Source organism: Xiphophorus couchianus, chromosome 4 (genome assembly GCF_001444195.1).
Source record: "Xiphophorus couchianus chromosome 4, X_couchianus-1.0, whole genome shotgun sequence".
NCBI lineage: Eukaryota > Metazoa > Chordata > Actinopteri > Cyprinodontiformes > Poeciliidae > Xiphophorus > Xiphophorus couchianus.
Window position 1 is genome coordinate 8,796,381 of NC_040231.1, and position 21,657 is coordinate 8,818,037.

The 21,657-nt window shown below is 38.3% G+C and overlaps 1 protein-coding gene across 1 annotated transcript in view; it reads right to left on the minus strand.

The window, feature by feature from the left end:
• nkd1 (NKD inhibitor of WNT signaling pathway 1) overlaps positions 1–21,657 on the minus strand; it is a 35,188-nt gene that overhangs the window by 3,031 nt on the left and 10,500 nt on the right. The window contains exons 4-9 of the mRNA XM_028014964.1: positions 9,877–9,934; positions 6,122–6,225; positions 5,921–6,016; positions 3,506–3,653; positions 2,566–2,647; positions 917–1,044 (exon numbers count right to left, since the gene is read on the minus strand). Coding sequence (XP_027870765.1) covers positions 917–1,044; positions 2,566–2,647; positions 3,506–3,653; positions 5,921–6,016; positions 6,122–6,225; positions 9,877–9,934 — 616 coding nt within the window. The remainder of the gene's footprint in view (positions 1–916; positions 1,045–2,565; positions 2,648–3,505; positions 3,654–5,920; positions 6,017–6,121; positions 6,226–9,876; positions 9,935–21,657) is intronic.

A 21,657-nucleotide genomic window follows, 5' to 3' on the forward strand; every position in this document is an offset into this window, starting at 1 on the left:
CTGCACTTTACTTTTTGTGTAGTATGAAATGTCCTTGCCAGCCATTAACAGTGGCTCCAAACCTTGGTTTAATTTTTTTTTTATCCCAACTTCCTAGAATACGTCCTAGAATAATAAAAGTATCAGAACTCTTTTTAGATTCCTAAAAGACCATAAATCTCTTGGTAGATGTTAAATGCTTCATCAGTTTAATAATTACTTGTTGAGTTTCCTAATCACAAAGCTTCCTCTTTCAGCAGTAGTTAAAAGAGAAAAAAACTCAGAGATATTAGTTTGATTAATTATAAATTAAGTTGCTTCTCAAATATTTTTCTTATGATCTTCGGTTTAAAAAAAGAGGTATCTGAATTTCCAGATATCTATTCTTCATCTTCACAGTCTACCAAAGTCGCAGATGTTAGAAATTTAGCTGTGTTCTTAAGTTTAACCTGGACTTTTTGTGTAATTCTTATCACAGACAAACAAACAGACATTGCCTCTGGAAACACACCTCGTCTGGCTCTACATTTACACAAAATAGATAGATACAAATTAGGTGTGTAAAGCTCAACGCAGAAACTCTCCAGTCTTATTTCAGGCTATTTTCCTTTTGGAGATCCCAGACACATGAATTCCTGTTAACACTTTCCTACAACAGCACAATAATGGCATGTCATCACTGACTGGCAGATCAAGGCTGAAACTTTTTCAACTTTAAAAATTTCCCTTCACACCACCCCATCCTGTTGATGGACTTTCCCCTCAAACACTCGATGTATTGTGCTTGCCTCAGCCCAGATGTTTGTGCTGGCGAGGTGCGCAGAAGGCTGGTCGTCCCACCTAATGGCTCTAAGCAGGTGCGGCAGTAATGACGGGCTTCAAAGAGCCATGGTCTGCCTCCCGCCCTCCCCACCCGTCTTTACCCCGGTGCACTCACCAGCTCCAAAGCGGGACGTGTAGTTTTCAATGCCTGCCAGGTCCAAGTAGTGGTTCCTGCGTTCCAGGTTCTCGTCCACACAGTGGCGCTGGCAGCCAGACTGGGTGTGGTGGTCGCTGTGGTGGCGCCTGTGGAAATGAGTGGCACCTCTCATTAGGAAGCAGTTTGGGGAAGATAAACAAGCATTGCTTGTGATCAGGTAGAGGCAGGACAACTGTTAAAGAGCTGGGACTGTTACATCTCAAGTCACTGAATATGGACAGAAGAAAAACAACAGAAGTTTTGTTGTGCAAACAAATTATTTAGGTTAGAACTCCTAACTAACAGGACATTTGTATCTTCATAAAGAAAAGGATGTACAGGTGCTTCACAATAAATAAGAATATAACTTAAAAGCATTTTCATAATTTCAATCAAAAATTTAATTTTGTAAATTATTTAGATTAATTATGCATAAAGTGATTCATTTCAAGCATAATAAGTTCTATTTCTGTGTGTTTTTATGTGATGGCAATGCTATGGCCTCCACAGTCATACAGCTGTAACTGGAATTTTTTATGAGCATGGTAAATGACAAAACATCTTTTTCCCAAGAACAATAACATGAAATTTGGTGGAAGGAAAAGTGTGGCAAAAACAAATGTGAATCAGCAACATGCATAACTGCACATCTAGTTTTGGGGGAACTTAACATATCAACATCAGCTACAGCTGTCACATCTTTTGTTAAATCACTCATAAAACACATGCAACATCAGAAGTGTCTTTAGTTTGCTAAAAAGAAAATTGCTCAGTGTTTTAAAGTCATATTTTCAATTTAAATTCAGCATTTGATTTGGATACAAAGCTCCCCAGCTCTGAAACAAAAGTGGAGAGCAACAGAATCCAAGGGACTTGAAGTCCAGGATGAAGTTTCCATAGATGGTGATAATTTGAGGAGCCATGTCATCTGCTGGTGTTGGTCCACTGTGTGTTATCAAGTCCAAAGTCAGAACAGCCATTACCAGGATTTCTTTAGAGCACTTAATACTATGGCAACCTTTAATGTCTCATCTGAGATAGAGGTTTTATTGAATATTTTGTTTTAATGTTTTGTATCACTGCCAGTGCGGTAAGTCATCTCTGGCCAATAAACCAGACTTTGGACCCAGGTTAAAGTGGCTGGTAAAGTTTCAGGGAGGAGTCGGATTCAGCTTGTGGACTTTAATAACAAGCTGTTGCCGTGGAAGGCAACCTCTGTCATCGTCTCCTTAAAAACTTACAACTTCTTCCTCAGTTCAATAGCACAAATGATCTTCAGCAAAGACCAAGAGTAACAGACTTTCTTTTTGTACTTGTTCCTTTTGTTATGCTTAGCAGGACATGACAGGATTTACACTTCATCACATTGACAGAAGCGTATAAATATTTCAGTGGTGGTATTTTTATTATAAATCACTTTAACAGGTCTTATGTAATTATTCAAATATCTTTTGACCTTATGTAATGTTTAAATTTCTGATAAACTAAATGTTGTGTTTCATTAGATGCAAGCCAAATAAATTAACGTTTTGATGAAATTTGGATTTACAAGGATGCAGATGTAAGGTTTCTATATTGTAGAGACACCAGAGGCACCAGAACGAGAGTTTACGAGGAGCTGGGTTTACCTGAGGAGCGCTCGAGACTTCTTGTCCGCACTCTTGAGATCATCGATGCACTTGTCATTTTTCTCCCTAGAGTGGGACATGTCTGAGAATGCACAAAGACACAGAGGCTATTACCAAAGGGAGCAATGCAGAGAAGCCACACACACCCACACACAACACCAGGCACACAAAACTCAAAAGAAAGCAACCTTTGTTTTAGGGTTTCACTTTGAAGATCTATAGATAAGGAAAAACAACAGTGCTTCGTTTATTCTATTTTCAACTCCCAGCCTCTTATAAGGAGCAGAATACCATAAAAACCAGGCTGGTTTCAGCAATAGTATTATTAGGATGTGGGATCTGATGCGATTTGAAATTAGCATGAAGGCAATCTTTTCAAAGCTTCCTCTATCTGAATCTCCTGACAGATATTTATAGACAAAACAATAGGACGCAAACACTCAGGAATATATACTTTTTTGAGATATTTTCCTCTGACTACTTGTTTGCCAAGTAGTCAGTGAGGAAAGTTACGTCGAACGCTGCTATATTTTCCCCACAGCTCTGAGAAAGGAGGACAAAGAGAGGGGGAGAAAAGGGAAAAAAAGGGGAGTACTGGAAAAAGGAAAAATGGCTGTGGTTATCAAAAGGACTTGGCACATCTCTTAAGGTTTCTTTTAGGGTATTTGAAGGCGGCAAGGGAGGGGAGGGGGCGCTCTCTCTCTGTCTCTCTCTCTACGCAGTCACCCCCCATCATTAAAAATGAACCCCATTGAGTGGGAGGGATGGAGCGATGCAGAAACTGCAAGGAAACAAAGCTCTGACAGGCCTGAAGCGACCGCCTTTCTGCATGACAACAAACAAGTCTCTGAGTGAGCTGTCAGCACAGATCCACTGATGGAACTCCAGAGGCGCCTTTTTTCTCAGCAGCTGCCCCACACTGAGTTAACGTGACACTTACCTGTGGTACCCTGAGCACAGCTCCTCCACCGCTGGCTTGAGTCTGGAGCGACAGAGAGCTTGACCCGCAAAGTCTTGCTGTTGCCAGGAGAGTGGTTGACCGAGGCGTCCACCACCTCGTAGATGGTGTGGAGCAGGCTGGTGATGTCCTGTAGGGAAGAACAGGGGCTAAATCTGAGAGTGGCCTGGAAACATTTTTTAATTTTTCACAAACCTCAATGGACGTTATTGTAAATTTTTATAACAGACAACCACAAAGTACAGCATAATTGTAAAGTGGAAGAAAACAATACCTAATTCTCAAAATTATTTTACAAATAAAAACCTGAAAAGCTTGGCCTACATTTTTGTTCATATATGTATGTATGGCCTCTATTGTTGTGAATTATGCAAGTGAAACTGAAACAACTGGGGTTAAACTATCCATCCATCCATCCATCCATTTTCTGTGCACCCTTGTCCCTAATGGGGTCGGGAGGGTTGCTGGTGCCTATCTCCAGCTACGTTCCAGGCGGGAGGCGGGGTACACCCTGGACAGGTCGCCAGTCTGTCGCAGGGCAACACAAAGACATACAGGACAAACAACCATTCACACACAAACACACACCTAGGGAGAATTTAGATAGACCAATTAACCTAACAGTCATGTTTTTGGACTGTGGGAGGAAGCCGGAGTACCCGGAGAGAACCCACGCATGCACAGGGAGAACATGCAAACTCCATGCAGAAAGACCCCGGCCGGGAATCGAACCCAGGACCTTCTTGCTGCAAGGCAACAGTGCTACCAACTGCGCCACTGTGCAGCCCGGGGTTAAACTAGAAACAGAAATTTTATAACTTTCTTTTTTACATTATCTATATAAACCAAATATTTTTAGAGTGTGGAACTGTTGGCTTTTCTGTCGACAGAGCTGTGGATCTCTGCAGTTTCACCATTTGTCTCTCGACTTCTTCTTTCCTGGGCTACACATTTTTGTGGATGCTCATGTTTCAGTAGGTTTGCAGTAACATAAGCTTTCCATTTGCACATAATGCATTGGACAGCTCCCTGAAATGTTCAAACTGTATGAGATTGTTTCATATAATCACCTTGCTTTCAACTTTTCAATAATGCTTAAAAGCAATTGCTTGCACTGGATGTTTTTCATGGGCAGATTTGAGTGCACTTGCACACCACACTATTCAGATGTTTGTTTAGGAAACTCAGGTATAGTTTGCTTCCACCTCACACTTTTGCTGATCAGTGACGGTCTAACACATAATATATGAATGAAATGTGTTAGAATTTGTCATTGCAACGTGACAAAAACTTAGAAAAAAATTAAGAAGTCTCAATACTTTTGAATGGAAATGTATCTGTTTGTTTTAATTATTTTCAAGTAATGTTTTTGTATCAAGTAATGCTCACATGCTGGAAATCATGAAACATAAAAGAAGGTGAAAGGTGAAATATTTTTAAGTATCTTTTGCATCACAAACTTTTTGAAAAAGATTTTAAATAAAAATAATATCTTATATTCAAGGATGAACTTTACAAATATTTTCAGTGTGTGATTATGTTTTTTTTGTTTTGTTTTTTCCATATTTATTTGGCCTGCCACCAATTTTGTGTTTCCTCTATGCAGGAATTATGAACGTTATGAACTGTATACGATTCATAAGGTAAATTAACTATTAATTAAGGTAACATTTCTCTATTTTACTTTGGAAGAAACAGCTTTAACACTTAAGTTACTTCCAGTCTTCTTCTGAAAATTAAGCCTTTTCCCCACAAAGACTCAAATTACTCAACTATATTCAGCGTACTACTCTGAAATTATTCAGGGACTAGCTCCATTCTGGTTTCATACATAAATCAAGTAAACAAAAAAAATAAACAATAAAATAAATGCTTCCTGTGTTTCACTTTTTTCTTCAGTGAAGTGACTAATAAAAGCATCATAGTGGAAGAGAAAGCTTTTTCTCCCCTACCAAGTCTCTGTCTGCCATCTCAGGAGCCACAGAGCCACAGGCAGCGCCAAAAAACTGCACAACCAGCCACACAGAGTGCTGTAGTCTCTCTTCACCGTTTCAAGTTGTTCTTGAAAAAACGCTTTTCTGGATGTTTTCTCAGATCTCTATCCGGCAGAAACAGGCCACATTGAGCAGCGCCTTCACTGGATTTGGCTATAATCTAGAGTGAATGCTACTTTCTTCTGGCTTTGTTTTATTTGGGGGTGGTTAAGCGTTAATACGCAACATGGATTTTTTTATTCTCCAAGATGAGGTTGAATATTGATATTTTTTATTAAATAAAACAAATGCTTCTGTAATGCAGTGGTTGAAACCTAAAACTGAATACGGGTGGTAAACATTGGGGTGGACTTCCTCACCTCCTTTTAAAGAGCTACAATTAGCTGTTTTAAGTAAATATTACCTCTCGAGTAACTTTGCCATTGTTGTCAAAATCATAGAGGGTAAAGGTCCACTCCTGTCTGTTGTCCTCCTCCACAGACACAGCACACTCCAGCTCCTGAAACAGTTTCAGAAAGTGCGCATGTGAGAGCAAGTCCTGCCACTGGCCCAGTTTTACCCGCAGGGGGAAGTGATAAACCTCCCGCTCCGCGTTGACACTCACTTCAAACTGGAGCTGTTTCTGTGGCCCCGCGGGAGACCGGCTGTCCCTCTCCTGCATCTTCTCCTCCACGCAGCAGCTGTCTGTCTTCTCCGGGGGTAGAGCCACTGTGGCAACACACACAAACGCACACAGTAGTGAGCGCACGGGCACAAAGATAAAAGGGAGAGCCTGCGGACAAAAACGGTGGGTGCAGTCTTAACCTGAGGACATGTCGTCCCTTTATAGTTTTACTTGTAAGCTCATGCTTCCACGTTTGGCAGCTGAAATTAAGATGTAGAACATCTTAAAGCCTGCCTTAGAGCAAAAATGTACAACACAAATCTGACTTTTTTCTCCAACTTTTTTATTAATAATATGTTTTATAAGCAGAATCGCTGTTCGAGGACTTTTGCATTACTAAACAACTAAATCAGAGATCATTACTTTTCCTTTTCTGGGATGCTCAGATCCACAGAACGTATAGTTATTTACAGTATTCATGACCCTGCTCAAAGGCTGCAGGAAATCAAAGCACAGTTTGGCTCTCACAGTTCAAATAGTTTTCATGTCATCAATCAGAGAAAAACAGATCTGAGACAGAGTGTGGTCAGGCTGAAACACTTTTAAAGATTCAAAAATGTGATGCCTAGAACTCCCTTCAGGTGCCTCTACCAGCACTGAATTCACATTTATGCTTCCAGAGTAAATGAGATAACTTACAAATATAATAAATGGATCAATAAATATGACTCACTAATTTATATTAGTTATAACCTAAAAGAGACAAAGGTACATTTTTACAGTGATTACCACTTTTCCAGTTTCAGGCAGAATTTACAACATTTCTATTTAAAATGCCCTGGTAATTCAATGACCTTGTGATAACATAAACTAACAGACTTAAAAAGCATAAGACACACAAGCCCTCAGCATCATCATCCTCCATCATACCTAACAATGAGCATAAGATTTTTTTTTCCCCATATATTCATTCTTTGTTTTATGACAGACCTAAATGTTTGTTGCCTTCCAGTGAAGTTAAGCAAACTGCATAAACAAAGAAACAAGAGTGACAGCAAATGACCCTAACAAACTCAGTCCAATGTAGCTGGTGCCAATTACTACCATGGTGGAGGTGTCACTGGAAACCAGCATTGAAGGATGGCAGACCCAGAGTCATAAAACACTGATCAGATGGTCACATTTTACACAGCAGGCACATTATTGAGTTAAAGATTTGAACAGTATGTCAGGAAAAACCCAGAATCTTAACATATTTGTCTCTCTGATTCCTAATAGAACAATGAATCCTTTTGAGACTCAGTAAAGGCACTGTCTGGAATAAAATCAAAATATTTTTTGCGCAATAACCAATGAATTATATGAATGATTATATGAATGTGGAGTTAATAATCCAATTTATTTGTGCAACCCTTGTTTTTCTTCATTACAAGGGATTGATTTAAAATGTCCAAAGTGACAGATCACACTGGCATGCTATTGGATAATTCAATGTCACATGGATGCCTATTTGTCATGCTGGATCAAAATATTACAAAGATTTTTATATTTCAAGGGTCTTATCATGGTGGATCTTGGGTCAGAGCTAAAGCAGCAACATTAGCTGCCCCCCTTTAAAATTGTGAAAGTATTTTTCTTTTACACTTATATGTGGGTTTCTTCACAAGTCCACATAACTTACAGTTAAGCAGGAATTTTCATGCTCGATCCTTGCAGATTTCTATAGGTTTGTCTCAGTCAAGGATGCTTTATGAGCTCCATTTAACATGGATTAAAAACCTATGCAGTACGTTCACAGTAAACAGAGGCAGCACACACCCATAAAGTCACACAGACCACGCCCTTCTCCCCCATCCTCTCATCCTGCCGCACTTTGAAGTTCTATTCTCAAACCTTTTGGAAGAGGATCAGACCAGATGTAAAACAGAATCATTAATTAATTAAGCCAAGTCAAATTTGAAACGCTGTTTGTTTGTTCGCCAATAGAGCAGACACAACAGACCAATTTCTTTCCTCCTGATCCAACGAAGATCAAAGCGGACCTGGGTGGGGGAGAATGCCAGAAATGAAAGGCTTCATCCCAGGGAGCTTTTACCAACTTTTTGGAGAGGAGCAACACTTGGGGTCCTGCTGTCTGATCGTTTGAGGTGCTCAAAGGGAACATTGTGTGCAAGGGTAAATCTGTTCAGTAGCAGGCTCAATATGGCGAGGAGATACTTATCTTGGAGCTAATGAAATTCCGGGAGGAGTAACAGTAATCTGCTGTCACCCTCCTCCCTTGCTGACCCCTTCCCCGTCGCAGACAGAAACCGGCTCCTTACAAGTGAAACTGCAGCCAAGGAATTGACCGCACATCAGATCCAAGGGGCGAGACGAAAACAGCAGAGGCTGGCACCCGCCAAGCTTTCTACACACGTGCAGGACTATTTTTCACACACATGCAAACCATGGCAGGTTGGGAGAGCTGCCACGTACCATGAGGAGTCGGCTGATTTGAAATGCCGTGTTAGACATAACTGGGTCTCATAAACACCGACAGCGGTAAATTACTACGAAAATGTCCAGCATTTGAAGAACTTCTTTCAAAATATAACTTTTATTTCAATTACTGAGGTTCTTCAAAGGCTGTTTGTGCTTTTGCATATGAATCCAGGTAGTAATTTTGCAACATATCCTTTGGGTTCTTTCATCTCGGATTTCATCTCATTTCCTTCGCAATTTTAGCAGAAAAGTTGTCTTTTAATCCCCATAAAAACTTTCTCCGGATGTACTTCTTCCTGCCTTACAGAAAGAAGTCTTTCCTCTCCCCTTGATGTTCTTTTGTGCTGGCTTTCTGTATTTTCTCCATAGCCGTTTTTTTAATTTGCTCTACTTTTTAATATCACTGAGTTATCTGTGAATCATGCAGGAGTTCTTCATAGTTCTCTCTATGTGTTAACTATTATTTGTTATGTAAGAAGTCAATGGAGGTTAAGGGCTGGTAACAGGCATCAAGGTGTAGTTGATTGATTGACTGAGACTTTTAGAAAGACAGGAAAGTTCCCAGATTTTCACTTTGCCTGTTAATCTCATGGGATGAATAGAGCAGTGTAGTCTAATTAGCAACATCTGTCTTCAGGGGAGGACAGCTTTGACCAAGACACATTATCTCTCCTCTTTCTGGTACAACCCAGGGAAGCTGAACTAAAGCAAAGGCCAAATTTATTTTGCTTTTCTTCCAAATTCTGGGCCGGCCTCGTTAAATGGTAGATATCAGCCTGCACCTCACGTCCAGCACTGTCTTTAAATGGGAGGGAGACTTTCTCCTCCCAGAGCACTTAATCCAGGATCACATCAGAGAAAAAAATGGAGGAACTGAAGCACTCTGCCTACAGCAGCTGAAGAGTGGCAGATAAGAAGTGAAGGGGGCGTTTGAGAAGAAGGCAACATAAGAGTTTAAAGGAGACATTAGAGAGTGGGTTGGGAAAACGGGTGACAGACTAATTCAACTTAATCAACAACAGAACTGAATAAAACTGAATTAAAGTGGAAATTGATATCATGTTACTTGCTCATTTGTTTATTAACTTACTCTATTTTTAGTTTGCTTTCAGGAGAGAAAAGGGGAGAAAACGTTTGCTTTGGTGAGATATTATATTGATGTTTGCTTTGCTGTTATTTGCTAACTGAAAACTAATGTACATATATAATTAACAGTGCAAACTGAAGCAAAATCAATGAAATGGGTTGGTGTTTTACATGAGAATCAGGCTTACCTTCTAAACGATAGTGTTCATCAATGATCCTCTCACCACACGCATCAACCAATGAGTCCTACAGAGACAGAATAAAAACAAGATATACAAAATCAATGTTTTGCACTCATGTAAAAGAAGTCATTACATATGTCAAACAAAGAGCAAAGATCAGTCTTCTCAAAAAGTTGCCCTTACATCACCAACAAAATGCCAGCATTTAAATTACAGCTTTCGCATATCTATATAAGAACAAAGTTTGACAGCTGCAAGCTGAGCTTAAACAGCAGTGGAAAGTTTAAAGGCACAGTAATTGCAGGACTCCAGCAAAATGAGCACAAGATTGGCAGTTAGATTTCAGATGACGGAACAAGCATCTAAATCACAGTATCTGACTGTACTGGAATCTGAGTGAGAGGTCCGGTAGTAAAGCTATTTCTGTGACTCACTATCATAATCGAAGGATACGTCCAGGCGGGTTGTTTTTATCCATACTTGGGACACCATGCCTGTTGGTGCATACCACAGAGACTGGAGGGACATGTGATCCACAGGCTTAGCTGTGGAAAATATCTGGCTTCAGTATCCGTGTGGTGCTACAGTCATTTGGCTGGAAAACCATTACTCACATACTGACAACCACAAAACATTCACACGCAGGCAAAGATCTACCAGCAACATTTCTAATGTAAACAATCGGTCTGCTAGTCCTAGATTCAGATCGCTGGTTAAACAACAATGCCTAAGCATGTATTTGCAAAACTTCCATGCATTAAACACATTTTGCTGGAAATAAATACATTTTGCACACAAAACACTGAATTTCTGCCCATTCTTGCTCGAATTGGATTCCTTGTCAACAGCAATGCTAACACAGATCAAGGGTCTTGGCAGCATGATGCTGCCACCATGGCTTGTTTAGGCTGATTTGAAGTATTATTTTTCCAGCACACATTTGTTGGATGCAGGCCAAATACAACGGAGACTGTTTATTTAACACATAAAATCACCCAAAAATGTTTTTAAAATTCTATTTGTTACATAAGGCAACATGTAAAAGTTCAAAAGGCTTACCGTAGATACTTTTTACTAGATCGTGTAAATAGGTTATTTAAGGAAAAATGCTGCATCTGAATATAAACAAATAAGACATTTATTCCCTAATCAACAAACACTGTATCTATTTGCCTACAAGTTTTTAAAACAGTGATGTAAATAAAAACTACTTCAAGTTCTAACATGGTACCACAATAACTACAATAAATAAAAGAGATTCCCTGTAAGTTTATCTGCAATTTTTATGTTTATCAAAATATAAACACTAAATATTTTATAACAATCAAAATGAAATACTCATCTGTTGTTATATTTTGAGAAATCATTATTATTAACACAGTTAATAATAAAAACAGGTTTCTATCACTAGCTTTGTAAAGTGATCTCTAACTATGTTAACGGTGTCCTTGAATGGCCATGTAAGTTCAAAGTCAATTTCGTCCTCATATAAATTATGGTTTACATATCAGAGTATGAGATCAAGGATGGAAGGAGGTCAGATATTATTATTATGACCTTCTGGGTTTGATGGTGGCCAGAGTGTAGCGCTGTGGGTGGCCACAGTCAGAGAATAACTAGTGCTGAATGAAGACATAAAGGCTGATGCACCAAAACGAGCAGCTGGGATGTTGTATTTCCTGTTTGTGATGTCAAGTCAAGATTTTTATGAGTCTCTCAGGATTTTAAAACAGAACTGACCTAAACATAAGTGGTGAATAGTGTTAAAATACTATTACTATTTCTTTATAAATATTGTATATCATTATAATTTCAGCAATGGTTAATGTTTATCTGCTTCAGTTTGAAAGGCAAATACAGATGTAGAATAGATTGCCTTGCTTTGCATTTGGTTTAACTTATAGAAGTTTTAGCCTCAGTGCTGTGCGTGTCAGTCTGGAACTGGTTTAATTCAATGTTATTTTTAATTCACTCCAATATTTGCACAAAATCATATTTTGTAAAGCAAATCTCCAGCGTCACAAAACCCCTCAGTCTCTGATGGGAACCGTGAACCACACCGAGCCTTCTAACTACCTAAACATTTTCAATTAGCTTTCTAAACTTTGACATACTAGATAACCTGTGTTAACTTTCACAATCACCCAATTCAACAGAAATAATCACAACCTTTGCCTGGCAAAAGTATATATTAGCAATTAAATAATACAGGGAAACATGTAAAACTTGCATGACAGCTCAAATTGAAGATTCACAAAAAAAAAATCTAAGAAATTCTCGTCTTCAATTTGATTTTTGTGTTTCTAAAAGTTTTAAAGCCTTTAAGAGGTTAGACACTGTCATGAGAAAAAGGGACAAGATCAATGTACTAATGTACAAATGTTAGTAAACTGGGGATACATCAGGATTCACATTGGTCATTAATAACAAAATAAATCACATTTTTTACACTTTCCATGCACAAACACATGCTATAATGCACACATACAAACATGTTCTTCTAGAATAAATCATTTTCAACCACCAAATACAAATATTATTAATTAAAAAAATCATAGGTCATGATATCACTTGATAGGCATAGCTCAAGTATTTCAAGCTTTTGCAGAGGCTTACCAGAAGAGAAAAAATGCCAAACCGCACAAAAATAAGCCGTGATTATTTTTAATATTCCTGCTTTTACTGTAAAAGAACAAAAATATGACTTGTAACAAATTACCGTAACCAAATTTTTTAAAGCTAGGTTTGTTCTCCAAAAATCTGACCTTTATTGAAAACTTTACAGAACAAAGGTATGTAAAGTCCAGTTTTAAAATTAACAAGAGCACTAAACAGCTCTTATATGGTGAAACATTGTAGGAATGGTTTGGACCAAATAATAATTACATGTCATGATAGCCCAAAGAAAAACGTCCAAACTAAATCTGGTTGAGAATCTAAGGCAAGACTTGAAATGTAGCTACCAATTCATAATTCTTGCACACAGTCATATAGGAGACATTAATCTACTTTGGAAAGAGTAAAGAGCTAGTTGCAGATTCCTGTAGGACCCTTAGAAAGTCAGGGGTCACAGAAGTTTCAGTGCCCTGAAAACCCAAACCTCAAAATGTAGTAGTACAACAGCAGAGGCATATATGCATGACATAGACCAACGCTGGTAAGAAAAACTGAATTTGGTCATGATTTGGTGTCCATTTCTTTCTGCTTTTTGTTTCAACTTAATAAATCTGTCCATGAGACCTCCAGCAATGAGTCAGAGGTGCAGGGTTGGTTCAGGACACAAACTAACAAATTTCACTACCCATGAGACCAGCTAAAACAATTTTCCAGACATGGCGTTTAATGGCCTGTGGAAAGCAGAGCGTGAAGCCTTTTGCTTTCAATGGCAGCCAGATTCTTCAGAGCTTCTTTTAGGACTCATAAGAATGCCCCTGTGTGTTTTAAAGTAGCTAAATTCCTTTCAAAGGAAGTGATTTATTGCTCGACCTCTTCACTGATCAGTGCATCAGTGCCATTCACAGGCCACAATCTACTATTGTCATTAGGGCTGAAAACATGTTTGCTTTGCTGTCTAGAGTTAAAATTCATCAATAACCCACTTCATGGATATGGTTAAGCCATATAAGTAAATTTTGCAGTAATAACACTGACTGAATTAAAGTCATTGATGGGGTCATTCCTTTCTCCTACAGTAATATTAGTCACAACAAAGTCAAATCATGAATAATTTTTAGCAATGAGAAGCTGGTAAGAATCCAGAAGAAGAATCCATCAAAACATTTCTGATAGTAACTAAATTTCAAAGCTGTGGCTTTCATTTTTAAATCTAGGACAATTTTTCCACCCCTTTTTAGTACCAGCTAGATACTATATTAGAAAGTCATTAGATTAGATTCGTAGTGAGGAGCAACAACAAAACAAACAGCAGCATCAAAAATAATCCTGACTTTGCTTGACTGAAGCAGTAATCATAAAACATGATATAACTCAGAGTTTGATAGAGTTTAACAGATTTACAGAAACAAACTTCCATGTGAAAATAACTAAGCAATGGCATAATATTAAAACACAAATCTCTAACCACAGTGAGCAATCAAACACTGCCTTTTTTAATCAAAACAAATTAGTTGAGTGCAAAAGTTAACACTGGTTTTCTCCAAGTCAGACTTTGACCCCTCATCAAATTATAAGAATGACTAACAGCTACATGCTGGAATACAATAATATTTGAACTTAGGTTTAAAGTTTTCAGTCTTCTTTGAAAATAATTTTCATGTTATACTGCAGTCCTCACTTTATATATAGACACCTGCAACATAATACAAAGAAATCATTACTAAAGAATAAGTAAAAAAGAAAAAACTTCCCATATTTCACTAGGGATTCTATTTTTAAGCAGACCTATGACAACATATGATAGCACTACTTTTTCACAAAATCTTAACTCTTTAAGCTTATGGTAAAAACAGCATAGTCTTGAGTTTGCCAACACTAACTAGTGTAAAGATAAATCAGAAAGAAATTCTGCTCAGTTCATCCAGAACAAAAACAGCTAAACAGGACTGTTCTGTGTAAAAGAGAAGCTGCACTTAGTATGGACCAAGAGTAAAACAGAAAGTGAGCCAGACAGCAAGCACATGCTGGGAGGAAACAGACTTGGTGAGTTTGGACACTAAGTTGCTTCTAGCGTCTTTCTTGCTCTCCCTTACTTGTGTCGGCAGACACGGTTCCAGTGGGCCAAGTTTTTTCTCTGAGGCTGTCACTGAAGCAAAAGGGTACATTAAAGTGCAAGTAATAAGTACTTGTGTGTGATTGTGGGAAAGTCCCACAAGGCCTCTCAGTCTCTATGCCGTCTGCCTCCATGACCCACCACACAGTCTGACAATTTATGCGGCCGACGACAGCTCCCCCTGATCGCTCGCCAGGGCTCAGTGGAGGCAGGCCTCCGGAGCAATGGCAGCACTACTGGCACTCCATCAAAAACCCAGGAAAAATCTCATTAAGGCTGCAGCCTGGTGCCTCCTGCCCTGTACTCCACCCGGTGCAGGAATACACCTTTGGGATTCCAACGGTCAGAGCAATGGTTAAAGATGAACAGAAATTACGTCAAACAGGCCAGATATTAAACAGGGAAATTTTATTTTCAAGCTGGTTTTAAATCCCATCCAGTAACATAACATTTGAAAATTTACCTGATAAACATGAAATTCAAATACATGCATTTGTGCAGGATGATACACCAGAATCATATGTCTGTGAAAGTATGTATGCCATCATCATTTAGAACCACAGAACAAGAACAGGATTTAGGAGGAACCTAAACTGAGGAAAGAAGATGCAACACAGTTTATGCTACACCTCAGATTTTGAGCTTCACCAAAGCATCTGACCTCAGTTTGTTTATGAACATAAAGTTTCACTTGTTAAAAAAATGTTTTCCAGCACTTTTTATTCCTTTTTTTGTCTTCTGTCAGTACAAAACACCTGCTGATGTCCACAGATTGTGTAATCTCCAGATTACTTCTCTCTCCAAACAATAAATTTATTATTGTAATCAGTAATCTGGAGATTATTTATAGCATTAGTTGTCAGTATATTTTAAAATGTTTCTTTTTCAGTGTTGGAGCCAAAGAATCTGTGCTCTAGCTGAACTTAAAATGTTTTGGTGGTGTGACACTGTGCTTAGAATAACATAATGACATATACATTATTGCTAAGTTAAACCCTCACGAGTAAAACCAAACCGATCATGTGTGAAAAGGAAAAGTTAAAACCACCACTGCATTGCTTGCTAACATAAAATGAATTTTTATGAGGGGTTATTATGTGCAACATGCTGACGTATGACTATGCACATCAGAGGAAAAACGCTGGTCAGAACTGTAGCCTAACTACTGTGCCATAAATTACGTAGAAATTACAGGTTTTGCCACATGCAGGGAATTTCAGACAGGCTGGTAACAGAATGCTTTTAAATCCCTCCATAGGGTATTTGTTTGCTATGTCTCCAAGTTACTGCTATTTAACATTTTGATAACTTTATTTTCCTCACTAGATAAATGACCATAAAATTGTTCCTTTTATAAACACAAATTAAAGTTGGAGACTTTGAGCACTTTAGTCTTGGGTGGCCAATGTGTAATGAATTGATGCTCAAGTCTGGCATGCCAAAAATAATGTTATAACTTTTTATTAATTTGCTGGTGCTTTTTTATGACCACTGGAAGGTACATAGTGAAAAGAAATTTTGAAAAATCATGATATATGGTCTTCCATGTAGCCTGAAGTTGTCATTGTGTTTGTTCTTAGAATAATAATCTTCTGCACCTAGCAAATATAATGACTGATTGATTTTGTTTGATTAATAGAACAAACAGCTGTATTGTATGTGGACTTTTGTATGGTTGAAGTGCACACAAATCTATAAAGCAACAAAACTTACCTCTTATTATGCTTACAGCTGTAAATTAGATTATAGGTTTGCTATATCTCACAAAACTCCTCAAGAGAGGAAGTGAGTAAACTTATTCACCAGTGGTAATTTCAAAGGAACACGACCCTTGGAATCTGGAGTGGTGCCCCTCCTGCAAAATGTGGTAAGAGTACTGATGTAGCTCAAGGAGAGAGGGAAAAAAGCACCAAGAGTTATCATCAAGCAGCAGTTTAGACCTGGCTCCAGGCTGCTCTCCCACTTCTTTAAACTGGAGCACTCTTCACCTTCCAGCAACATTAAACAGCCTTACTCAAAGTGCCACGTAGCAGTAAAACATGACGCCCAGAGATGGAGCCAAGATAGAAGGTGTTGACGCGAGGTGGTGAAGCAACGCACTGCCTCTGAGTGAAGCTTCAAAGGGGTTCGTTTTCACACATGAAATAAAGATCTCAGATAATCATATAGCGTAGTAAAGCTGACGCGAGACACAGTGGAACAGGAGATTGGGATGATTTTCAGACAACACCTTCACAGTGGCAGCCATGACAAGTTGATCTTTATGCATTTCTCTTCAGCAACATAATATAAATCAGAATTTTTTTCTAGCCTTATTATCATGTGATCCAGTGAGGCAAGGTATTACATTACATCTGCTCAAAATTGTACAACAAACTGGTAAAAGGCACAACAGTCATATCATCTGCAGTGTGCAGGTAAAAGTTAATTTTATCTTTTCTGTTTCAAAGTTTAATTTTATGCCTTTGATAAGAAATTCAAAGCCTTTCCAGAGGTCACGTATTGTAAATGTTTTGATGCTGTGCCTTGAATATCTTTCAGTTGATCAAAACATAAGATAGATCATTTTATTGTGAAGCAACTTGCCAAAATTAGGTGATTAAATTCCCACTCAAATATCTTGTTTGCGGGCATGCCGTGGTGGCGGAGTGGTTAGCGCGACCCACATTCAGAGGCAACATGGCCTCGATGCGGCTGTCGCGGGTTCGACTCCCGGACCCGACGACGTTTACCGCATGTCTTCCTCCCTCTCTTTCCCCATTTCCTGTCAGCCTACTTTGAAAAAAGGGACACTAGAGCCCACAAAAAGACCCCTTGGGGGGGCGATTAAAAAAATATATATATATCTTGTTTGCTGTTCCATAGTAAAGTACCATAATTAAACTAAATAGAAAAACAAGCACGTTATTAATAGACCTATCCAATTTCCTTCCAATAATAAGATCCAGCATTATGATTTGATGTTGCAACTTCAAAGAGGGACATTTTCCTTCCAGACTTGGTGGCCCCATGCTTGACACCCTTCAGTCACATCACACTCGCCTCTCTTCCTGCACCCCAGGAAGGAAATTATAGCCATGGAGTTGGGATCCATCACCAGGCAGGTTGGAGTAAGCAGCTCCATGATTAAAGCGTACATGGTCAGCAACACACAAAGCTAAAAGGGTCTGAGGAGTCCACACATGCCTGAGGCCTTATCCTGTTAAGGTCATGCTGGGATGCTCCTCACACACACACGCACACACCCCCCACACACACAAATACAGATGCATGCAATCATATTATGTTATAGAATTTATAAAGGTTTAAAAAAAGCATTTGCTCCCTCAGATTCTTTCTGTTTTAGCCTTTTTTTTGGTCACATTTACAGTACATATTTCAGATTATTAAACAAATTTTAATGCCACTCTAAGATAGCCTGAGTAAACACCAGAAGAGGTTTATATTAATGATTAAAAGCTATTCAAATCAATGCTGCCCTATGTGAAAAGTAAATGTCCCTTAAGCCTAAGTATCACTCTCAGTGGCAAAGATTCCCATTGAGAATTTGAAACAACCATGGACGAGTCTTTTAAATTGGTGAGGAAGAGTTTGACTCACTCTAATTTGAGGAATTATTTTAACTCAGCAGCTTTGGGAGGGATTTTGATGATGAACAGCCCATTTAGGGTCATGACACAGCTTCTCAATCAGACCTCTCCAAAAACCTTTTTTCCTTTCTGGAGCCATTCAGTGGTAGACATGCAGGTGTTGCATAACATCACATTCCTATCCTTTTGTTTGACTGCAAGCACGATGTTCTTTCTGTGAAATGCAAGATGTCAGATGTAACGGTGCCCACAACTTCCAAAGCCATCCACTTTTGTCTCATCAGTCCGCTGAACATTTTCAAAAAAGTCTTGGGAATCATCAAGATATTTTTTGGTAAAAGTGAGAAAGGCTGTTGAATTCATCTTTAAAAACACCAGCAGTTTTTACTTTCAAACTCTCTGATGTGTGACATTTTCACCTCGTCTATTTCCTATGGCTAAATCATGAACACATTTCTTTAGTTTAACTCATGAGAGTAAAACTTTGATCTTTGAAGCTACTCTGTATATATATGTTGGACATACTTTTATTTAACATCTTAAATCTTTTTCAGAACATTTAAATCAACATGGAAAATCTGCTATAAATGGTTTGGAATGATTTTAAAATGAATACACGGTGATATGTGCCTCACTAAAAATCTAGATGTTGATTTATTTTTAAAGAAAAAGTTAGAAATAGGTTAAACACCTGTTGGTGTCAAATAAAAAAATCTAATGAATTGTCTTTGTAAAAACATTGTTAGCAGATGTTAAACTGTCCAATCTTTTAGTATATAGTTTAGACACTTTCCTTCTCGTACCAGTTGAGGTATTATTAGCAAAAGTCTTTTTTGCTACTGTGTTGTTCTTGTTGAAGTCATCTCTGCAATGCATCCAGTCATATTGCAGCAAGAATTAAATTAAGCTTGGGTTATTGCCATAAAAGAGACTTAGAAGACATGAGCTGTTTTTCTCCTAATTGATTGTTTTTGTTTTGTTTTGGGGGTTTTTTCAAAATGAACAAGAAGCTGATACTGGATCCTTTCCTTTTGCAGAATGATTGTGCACAGTCCCTAATCATTTCTCCACGTTGAATTTACATTGCAAACACACCTGGTCACATTACCTCACCCACATCAAAGGCTGCCTCCTGAAAAGCTCCATGGAATATTAGCAGAGATTTAAAGCACTCATCTCTCTGTTTCAGAAACATGCTGATTTGAAGTAATCTCTCTCCCTTTTTGCTTTTTTGTGTTCTATGTGTGAAGTTGGCCAACACTTTAACGACCCATTTACAAAACTTTAACACCTGCAACAAAAACGCTTTTATAGCTCTGGAAACCCCTGAGGCGCTAAGCCCTACCTGTTAGTTAATGTAATAGCCTTTATTAGCCTTTGAAAAATATGTAACCACAGCAGTTAAGATTTATAACGCATTTTATCAAAGCTCTATATCAGCAGAGAGGTGAAAAGAGAACCTTTGAGATCAAAGGTCTAAAGGCCTCTTGCCGGTGTGTGCCAACTCAACTCTTTGTTTTCCACTGTAGGTTTCTGATACATTATTAACTAACTTTGAATAAGTCTAAATAAAACATCCACTTACTTTACTTCAAATGTACAATGCGCCTGCAAGCAGGTGATTACCAGTGCAACCGTTACTCAGAAAAACACCCTCTGTTGAATGGTCCTTTAATATCATTGACAAAAATAATGCAAAACGTGTTACTAGATATACAACAACTAAATTGGATAGTTGCACAAGTCTTTTTGTCTGTACAATCGTATTAATCAGGATACATCTAGTAGCTGACTACAAATGCATTCATGCTTTGTATGCCAATTAGAGATTAGCATACAAAGGATATTGTGATGACAACTACGAAAGAGAGGAGTGAGCAAATGGGTTAGTAGCATCCAATACTACTAACCCAGTTATTACTTAACAACAATGAAGCATTATGGCTCTGTGTATTTACTGCATGAAACCTCATCTTATCCCCCTAAAAAGGTTCTGCTAGTGTGGCAATTACAAAAGAATCATGACTCGCTGATGGAGCTATTATGTACAAACCATAATTTTACAGTCCAGTCCAGGTGTGTGTCACAAATCCAACAAAAACAGAACAGATTTGAAGTCCAAAAGTTCAAGTTTTTGAGTGCTGACATCATGGACTATGATTCTAAAAAACATCTGGTTGTTGTGGGTGATCAGTCAAAGATCTCCATGTTCTCTCAGTTTGTTTTGGTGGGGTCAGGCAAATGATTCAACTGGTGTAAAGGGTCAGAGGAACATAAGCAAGGAAAAGTATCTCAAGGGCATCAAGAAAGTGACTGGCACCTTCTCCCAAAACCAAATTAGATGGCAGACCTCTTTGATTTGTCAGGCCATGCATCATAAGTCTTTCTAAAAGGTCTTCTGTGCATATTGTTACAATTGTTGGTTAACTAAGATTTTCCTACAATAACTTTCCATTTTAAAGGAAGACACCTGATTACAAAGTTACAGGAATTACTTTTCCACTTTTTGTGTAATGACATTAAGAACATTAAGCATATAGCTAAAATTGTCAAAATATAAGTTTTTAAGTCTTAGTTTATACTACTTACTACCAAGACTATAAGATTTTCAAAAAGAGAAGCAATAGAGGATCAGAAAGTCTGACTGATATAATCAGATGTTCTACAAATGCTCCAGATGACAGTTCACAGTAAAGTTTACACAAAGGCTGCAGCTAGACCCTGTCACTTGAATTAAGATTGGAGAGCTCAATGTGGTAGGTAGCAGTTATGAAATCTCTGAAGTGTTCATGCTAGCCAGATGGGACTAACCTACACACCAAGGTGGCCACATTCTTCCTTACTGCCTGTGCACACACACAGACACACCCCGTCATGCACTGACACACACCATGTTTGGAGCAGACGTCCTGCCAGCCACAAGCCACCACCTCAAAACATCCCTCACATCTGACCTTTAAACTGTAGATTTAAAATCTATGTAATTACAGAGTGTTTTAAGTTAGCAAGTAAACATAGCAGCAGAAATAGACACATCAACTTCTATATACAAGTGTGTGGGTGCCAGATATGCGTTTCTATTCATAGCTGACTGGAATTAGTGGCTTGAATCAATGTTCACCATAACGAACATGGAGCATCCACAGTTGCATTTGGCAGTTTGACAATATGAAAGCTAAAACAGACTTACAGGTGCAACTCAATAAATTAAAAGATCACTAGAAAATAGTTTAAAGCTAAGTTCATATATTTTACTTACACACAGTGAAATAATTAAAACATTTATTGCTGTTAATTCTGATGAATATGGCTTACACAAAATCCAATTTCACTAAAAATTTTAATATTACATCTAAAGACACATAAAGGATTTTTAATACAGATGTGGTCATTTTACCCCTCCTAATTAGCAATTTGCAAGCTGTTTACACGTGATGCTAAATGTGTCGTTTAAAAGCCTATCTCTGG